Source organism: Dasypus novemcinctus, chromosome 2 (genome assembly GCF_030445035.2).
Source record: "Dasypus novemcinctus isolate mDasNov1 chromosome 2, mDasNov1.1.hap2, whole genome shotgun sequence".
Lineage (NCBI taxonomy): Eukaryota > Metazoa > Chordata > Mammalia > Cingulata > Dasypodidae > Dasypus > Dasypus novemcinctus.
Genome location: NC_080674.1, coordinates 167072911 through 167081435, shown reverse-complemented (window position 1 = coordinate 167081435; position 8525 = coordinate 167072911). Strand labels below are relative to the sequence as shown.

At 40.8% G+C, this 8525-nt stretch overlaps 1 protein-coding gene across 4 annotated transcripts in view; it reads left to right on the top strand.

The window, feature by feature from the left end:
* Positions 1-338: 338 nt before the first annotated feature.
* The window catches only part of HAVCR1 (hepatitis A virus cellular receptor 1), a 23102-nt gene continuing 14915 nt past the window's right edge, over positions 339-8525 (top strand). Inside the window, exons 1-3 of one of the 4 annotated variants that reach the window (XM_004466368.5) lie at positions 339-821; positions 3424-3765; positions 6425-6508. In XM_004466368.5, the coding sequence (XP_004466425.1) occupies positions 776-821; positions 3424-3765; positions 6425-6508 (472 nt within the window). In that variant the 5' untranslated portion in view covers positions 339-775. The remainder of the gene's footprint in view (positions 822-3423; positions 3766-6424; positions 6509-8525) is intronic. The other 3 variants (XM_004466367.5, XM_004466370.5, XM_004466369.5) reach the window with 3 other exon arrangements.

The window sequence follows — 8525 nt, the reverse complement described above, 5'->3', positions numbered from 1 at the left end:
GGAAGTACTTTTAGTCCTATTTTAAAAAGAGGAAATCAAGGCTTGGGGGTGTGTGAGTGGGGATGGGGTCAGGAATTCCTACGAATACACAGGGAGTGGCAGAGCTGGGATTTGAACCCATGTCTCTGGACTCTACTGCTTGTGAATCTCCTGACATCTCTCAATAGGCTAGGTCATCTGAGTCATTACCACCTGGCAGCATGGGTGGTTAGGCACAGTGATTCACATTCTTGCTCAACTCTTCTTGCTGATGGAGAACTTAGCAGAATGACTGGTTGAGGCTGGGACTAGCCTTTCTGGCCGCAGGGCCGGAAGAACCCTGTGCCCACCAAAGGCCAGTTTACTCTCACCCTTGAGGTCAAGAGGAAGTGCTGCTCTGCCTTTAGAAGGCTGTGCTTTGCTCTGGTGTTCCCTCACTGAGCCGAATCTTTGTCTCCCGTCTTCTTCCTGTTTATTCCCCTGCTTCCTGAGACAGAACAGGGGAGAAATAGGGAGTTGGGTTGGATGCTACGTGTGGGGAAGGAACTGGGATAGAAGGGACTGCTGCTGAGGACTGCTCCCCTCGTTGGTTGGAGGGTGCAGAGCCCTCAGCCACCTGAAGCTCACCGAGCCCTGAAGCCCTGTGGTCTCCCCTCCACAGCAGGCTCATGTGATTTGCTCAGTCAGGGTGAAAGGAGAAATTCAAATCTGAAAATTAAGACTTTTTCCGATACCATTTGGTCGGGGGCGCAACCTGCCAGTCTGTCCTCTCCTTTGTCTTCAGGCTGATACCGGAATGCAGATTCAGGCCATCCTCTCAAGTCTCTTAGTGCTTCTTACAGGTGAGTAGGTGGGCTGGGACTGAGGATGGAGGAATGGCTGGGGAGCTGGGTATGGGCATGGGAGAAGGAAAATATTTCTTGGGCTTTGTTGAATGATGGTAAGTTAATGGGTGAGCAAAAATCCAGGCTGAACTCCTACCTTAAAGACATTGCTTAAACGCTATGAATTAAAAAACCCTAGAGTAAGTGAACAAGGAGAGATGTGGAACAGCATGTTGCATGCTGCCATTAATGTTTAGATGCAAGAGGGGTGGGCCGAGAGTTGTGTTTGCATAGACTACCTCTCAAGCATATATAAGAAATAGTAGCAGTGGTTACCACAAGGTAGGGAGGGCAAGTAGGGGTGAGGGGCAGAAGGGAGACTTTACCCCTTCTGTATATTTTGTGCCTTTTGAGGGTAGGTTTTTTTGTTTTGTTTTGTTTTAAGCTGTATGCAATTACTTCTTTCTTTTTTCTTTTTAAAGATTTATTTATTTATTTCCCCTCCCCCCACCACCCCGGTTGTCTGTTCTCTGTGTCTATTTGCTGCGTCTTCTTTGTCCGCTTCTGTTGTCACCGGCACGGGAATCTGTGTTTCTCTTTGTTGCGTCATCTTGTGTCAGCTCTCCGTGTGTGCGGCGCCATTCCTGGGCAGGCTGCACTTTGTTTTGCGCTGGGCGGCTCTCCTTATGGGGCGCACTCCTTGTGCGTGGGGCTCCCGGACACGGGGGACACCCCTGCATGGCACGGCACTCCTGCGCGCATCAGCACTGCGTGTGGGCCAGCTGCACACGGGTCAAGGAGGCCTGAGGTTTGAACCACGGACCTCTCATGTGGTAGACGGATGCCCTAACCACTGGGCCAAGTCCGTCTCCTGCAATTACTTCTTTTAAAAGTAAATTTTTTAGGAGGTACTGGGGATTGAACCGAGGACCTGGTCCATGGGAAGCAGGTCCTCAAACCACCGAGCTACATCCACTTCCTAAAAAGAAATATTTTAATTAAAAAAATTCTGTGAGATGGGTGAAAACCCCTGAGGAATACATTGTCTAAATTTTAAAAACTAGTAATCTCTGCAGGGGAGTTGGGGGGGGGGCAGTTAATTTTTTTTTTCATTATATGATTCTATACTCTTTTAAGATTACTAGGAATTACATTTATCATCAGAAAGAAATGGCATGAGGCAAAATTAAATACTATAAAAATTCTGGTGGAAAATATAATCTTATTTTATGTAAGATTGAACCCTTTTTTTTCCCCCAGGACTCATTTCCCAAACTCGCAGCCCTGTATGGTTAGTGAATCTGTATGGTTAGATGTATTTTAAGGGCCACTTTGACTGCATTTGGCAACACAGAGTTTTTGTGCCATTAGCCCAGATGATAGCCTTTATTTTTTGTTTTGGTAGCACAATTTGGTCCTTGTTGAATATGCCCTGTTCCCTGGTTGATTCTTCTGGTCAGTGAGTTTTGCCCAGTTTCTGGGCTGCCATTAACTTGTGAGAAGGGACCCCTGCTTGGATTCTTTTCAACCAATCCTAAAGCCCACGGCAAGCCTTAACCCCTCCTGGAGGTATCATAACCCCTTTTCTTAATAGAAATTCTGAAGAGTTTACTAGACTTCTGCCTCCAAGCTAGCAACGCTTTAAGCAAAACATTGATTACACTTTTTTGGGGGATGGGGGCAGGGGCTAGAGAGGAGGTGATTTCATTTGCAATAGTTTTTAGTTGCATTTTTAAAAGTTAGATGCATTGGAATTAAAAAAGTTATTAGAGACATTGTAGGTTTACAGATAAATCATGCATGAGATATGGAGTTCCTATATTCCATCCTATTAACACCTTGCATTAGCGTGGTACATTTGCTACAATTCATGAAGGAAGGTTTCTATAATAGTACTATTAACTAGAGCCTATTGTTTACAATAGGGTTCACTATTTGCATTGTACAGTCCCATGTTTTTTAAAAATTTTAATTCTAATAACATGTATACAACCTAGAATTTTTAATGTATTTTAAATGATAAAACTGATAGTCTTGGGTGACTAGAGCAGGAGGGACACTTAGCTAAAAATAAGAACAGTACAAAGACCTTTAAAAACCATGTGTATGAATTACTAGTTTAAAAAATTAACAACAAGCAGATACCTGGCAAAAAAGAAAAAATGAAGAGGTGAAATACACCCTCATGTATTACTGAAGTGTCATTTGGTTCAAACATTTTGGAAAACAGTATTCATCAAAAGACTGAAAATATCCTTCCCTTTTATACTGGTCATATCTCCCTTATAAATCTATCCTTTCAGGAAATAATCCTAAATACACAAAAAGTTTTATGCAGAAAAATTTTGTGAAGTTACTTATAATGACAAAAATGGGCAACAACCCGAATATTTTACGGTACCCAAAATTATGTTTTATCTGCAAATAGAACCATTAAAAATAGTGCTGTTGAAGAGTGGACTAGCATAGAAAGATGTTTATAATTTTCAGTTTTTAAATAATAAGCTATAAAAGCATATGATTATAAACCAAATAAACCATGCAAATTAAAAATGAAGAAGTAAACACATATTTTAAAAATATAAAGCCCCCAATCTGTTTCTCTTCTCTGTATTTTCAGGTGCTGTTGTCTCTTACCAACAAGTGAGTGGAGTGGTGGGTCAGTCAGTCCTGCTACCCTGTACCTACTCGGTGGCTGGTGGAGAGGTTACTACCATGTGTTGGGGCCAAGGACAATGCCCTACGAATAAATGTTCAAATGAACTTATCTGGACGGATGGATCCCGTGTCACCTTTCAGAAGCACAAGCGTTATAAGCTAAAGGGGAACCTTTTGGAAGGGAATGTGTCTTTGACCATAGAGAATGCAGCCAAGGCAGACAGTGGTCTGTACTGTTGCCGTGTCGAGCTCAGGGGTTGGTTTAACGATAAGAAAATAACACTATCATTGGAGATTAAGCCAGGTAAGCACGAGTCTTCCTTTGATCATATCCTGCAGGTTACCTGAGATAGAGTTTTTGGTTTAGTAGTAATTTTCTTTTTCTTTCTGTAGGGCAAGGGGAAGTCCCACAATCCTGTTTTCCAATCATTCTTGCTCTCAGGAAATAGAATACATTTTATTTTTGTAGGTGAAGTGTTAAGAGGAACCTTAATTCAAAGCCATAGGGTTAGCGAATCTTTGCAGTCAGTAAACTCTTTCCTAAAACAGTGCTTCAAACATGCAAGTTGGCTCATGAAAAAGCATTCCCGTTGCTGTAGTGAAATATAATGAATATTTTTATTAAGTGGAACTTATTCAACTTGAAGAACTTCCCCCTTTTTTAAGATTATATCTTAGAAAATGTGAAAATGTCCTTTTTTAACATTAAAAATGATTCTGGAAAAGTTCTAACATAAATGAAGAGAATATAATGTGTAGTTATGCCACCCAGCTTCAGCAGTTATTAATATGATTTTGCTGAGCATTTATACTATATAAGCATACTTAGTTTCACCCCTCCCCTTTTCCCACCTTGGGTTTTTTGAAGCATATTTCACATCATATCAGTCATTGCTTTTTTAAAAAGTTCTTATATTACAATATTAAACATTTGCATCACAACAACTATCAATTGCTTTTAAGAAGTTCACAAAATCCAAAAATCTGGGAACACCCATCAAGAGGGGGAGGCCTTCGTGGGACTTTAGCTTGAAACTCTGAGGTTTTGGATTTGGGTTGTTTCCTTTATAAAGGCAGGCCAGAAGAGATCAGTTTTCTTGGGGAAATAGCTGATTCTGTGAAAACTTTGTGTGGGAGGCAGTTTAGGGAAGTTGTCAAAAGAAGAAGGATCCTCTGTATGCTAGAAGAGGCAGATGTGAGGAGGCAGTGGAGAACAAAGACAACTGGGCCGCGATGACAATTTTCTTGGAACTGTAAAACTATGTTATTATTGACCTGTGGATTTTAAAAAATAGCATAGTTAAATTAGCAGGAAACTTTTATATTATGCTTAGAAATTCTTTGCGAGGTTAATATTTATAAAACCACAGTTGGATTTTCTTGGAGGTAGGTTCATAACTGAACCAAAGTGACTCTTAGCCTTTTCCTCAAATAATCAAATCTTTGATTAGGTTTTCTTGCAGTTTTCATAGGATGAGCTTACTTTACACTAACCCTCTAATGTTAGTGTTTTTCTCCCCAGCTATTTTTATTCTTTCAGTTTCTCAGACTTTGGGCTTTCTTCCTGAGGAGAAGATTTATTGGTGAGAAAGAAAAGTCCAAGTGCGAATTCAATGTCCTTCTCCTCATTATAATCCTTTGACTAGATTTTGTGTGTGCTTGCTCTTTTTTCTCCAGATTAAATTTTAAACTATGGAAAGAGAGGGCTGGATTGTACTTTTCTTAAAAATCTCTGACTACAGGTTAGACCAGTGTCACATTAGGCTATAGCCTAGGGCCAGATCAAGCCAACCATCTGTTTTGAAAAGAAAGTTTTATAGGAACACAGCCACAACCATTCATTTACATATTGTCTAGGTTGCTTTCACACTACTGTGACAGAGCAGTTACCACTGACAGCACAGGATGCCCAAAGCTTAAAATATCTGGGGCTGACCTTAGTGTTTAACTAATGCCTTATATATAATAGGTACTCACACGTAATTGTGAAAAAAAATTGTTTTTCTTTCTCAAGGCAAAAATTAGCAGATTCCATTTTAAATTACATTCCTCAGAAAGGAGAGTTTTCAAACCAGTTATCCTCTCTTCAAGGGACCTGAGGTTTTATTTTATAGTTAATAGGGCTGGGACTTAAGGAAACTTCTTGGAGGAAATAAATGTACCTGGTGGAAAAAAACACATATACATTATTCTTGAGTCCTTCCTTCCTTGACTCTACATTCATGACAGGCACTGTGTTTGGGCTAACCCCTAGTTTTACCTCCTCTCTGGATAACTCTGAGAACTTTGGGATTGTTTGGATTCCTGTACCAATTCTAACTCTGGAAGGAGTTGAAGTTATTACGTCTTGTAAATTATCTCCTCGGTGGGAAGGAACCTTAGAAGGTCTAGGCCACCCTCCAATCTAATGTGTAGATCCTCTCTCTCCTGGCCCTCACGTGTGGTCTAGTGAGGCTAATGGATGCTAGTTAGTACAAAAGTCTAATTATTCCACCTCAACACTCAGGACTGACCGAACTGAATCCTCCTTATTACCTTTGGTAATCACTCTGAGCCTAGGTACTCCTGACATAGTCATGTACCACAGAGAGGAGGACAAAGACCTGCTGATCCTCTGGGATCCACATACCTTCCCTACCTTGCAGCAATGTTTATGAAGATGCATCAATCTCCTGTGCATGGCTGGTCTTTCCAGAGTGCTTATGTGCAAATACGAGGTATCATTTCTCATCTCAAATCTCCCCAAGTATATATCTTTCAATGCAGCTGTTTCCTTTTTGTGAGCATGTCTTCAAGCCCGCCCTTGTTACAGATTCTAGTTGACCAATGACAAGAACTCTGAGTTCCGGAGATAAACGCTCCGTTCTTCTTGGGGATAATCTCTCATGTTCCATTCCAGCATGAGATTCTCGTTTCTAAACTGCTTCATTAACCCTCGCTTTCATGTTAATTTCTAACTCCAGCCAGGGATACCAGTGTTCCAACATCATCTAGGGTCTCTACCTCTGCTCCTCCAGTGCCAGCACCCACGAAGAACCACAAACCAGGTAAAACAGATCTGTTTCTGAGCCCTCATGAAAAGATATCAGCCTTCCGGAGCATTGTTTTGCGGCGGAAACATTTGGGTTCAATTCAGAACAAGGTTTCTCACCTGGGTTTCAAGGAGGAGCTTCACAGGATCTGTGATCACCACCCTGCCCCCCCTAAATTGTATGCAATCTTTTCTATGTATAAACATTTTTGGGTGAGGGACCCATAACTTTTTCTCAGGCTCCCAAAGGGAGCCTTTATTAGCCAAAAAAGGCTAGACGACTAACCTAATGCACTCATGAGATTGGTGAGACCCTGGCCCAGTTGGACATGGGTTTATAAGGGAAAAAGGAGGAATGCCAGAGAACAAGGGTCAGGCTAATTAGATTTTGTCTCTACAAGGAACTTTGCCTGGAGATCATTTAGCCCATTCAGAAATAAGAACCTTTACTTGAGGAAGAGATTTCAGTGAAAACAACATTTACTCTGTTTCCTACGTGCCAGGAACCATGCTAAGTGTTTTGCAAGTATTATATTACTCAATTCTTATACAACTCTATGTATCATAGGTGCAATTCCACCCTGTTTTATATTTGTGCGAACTGAGGCACAGAGTACAAGTTGCTTGCTGACAGCCATGTAAATAGAAACTGATGGGGCCAGATTCAGTCTTCATTACTTTCGATTTGGTTTCAGTGCTTTTAACTACTCCATTGCACCTTCTATCATGAGAACTGAGCTTTATATGTGGTTGAATCTGTCTTGATCTGACATCCTCACTGAAAAAAGGCTTTTTATGCAACTATTCTGTCTTTCTGGGGCAGTGACTTGTACAGTTTTATTTCTAGCATCCTTTAATTTATTAATGTAGCATGGAAATTGCAAAAGATGCAACTTATACTGATGAAAAAGTAAATATGGATTTAAAGCCTTCAGGAATTTAGAATGTATCCATTCATTTTTCAATTCAGGCCACATGGGTCATACTTCAAATTCCTCATAGATAATAGTTTAGAATTGAGATAAATGGAACAACAGCTTGCCATTTTGAGAACAAGTTTAGGTTCAAGTCTTCTATTTCTGGGATTAAAAAGATAACTTTTAGTGGAGATCCATTAAGCCCCCTAAACCCTTTGACCTCTTGAGGTGGCTTTGGATTTTGAGGAGTGAGAGAGATGTCAGAAGCTCTTAGCCAGCAAAATCTGATAAAGCACGCTGATTTCCCTTAGTGCCTATGGAACCATGTGTATATTTAGCCAGGAGGGATCTGAAAGATTGGGCTCTGAGCCAAGTTTGGAAGAAAGGGTTTTAAGTTATGACTGGGATTTTAGAGCCATAAAAGTTGCTAGGAGAAAGTTTTTTTTTGGGGGGTGGGGTGGGGAGGGCAGCTTAACCCAGTAAAGAGTCTGTTGACTTTCTCAATATTGATTAAGCTTCTTAATACTTAGTTTTTATTAGCTAAAGTGGATTAGTGGACTCAGTTTGGAGAACATGGATAAATCATTGTGCTTGTTTTAAAGCAGAGATTCAGAAGAAAAGTGTTGGTGTATATATCCATTGGACCTCCTGGGGGATGGGATTAACAGAGCCTTATCCTTACCATTGTAGTTTCTTACAGAATTTGAGTTTGGAGTTGAACTTTGCAGTATAGGAAGGAGGAAAACCGGAGGTGATCCAATGCAGGGACTGATGTTTATCTTTATATCTATCCCACCCCTGTGTTCAGAGCCTCTAGTACATGCTAGTTGCCCAAAACATTCAAGGAAGAGTTGGATGTAAAGTGTTAGGGGCAGGAGAGATGCAAACATGGCAAAAATTAAACTCAAGGGGTCTTTTGTACAGATTTAAATTGGGTAAAGACTCTGATCATCTGACTCTCTTGTGTTGTCTTTGTCTAGGCACAAGAATTCCCAAATGTGAGCTTGCTTTATTGCCTCTCCTTGATCTTTCTCTGGTTTCCCTTCCCCACCACAGTCTTGACGATTTCCCATTTCTACATCTCCCTTTCTCATGTTTTGATGTATAATGTCGACC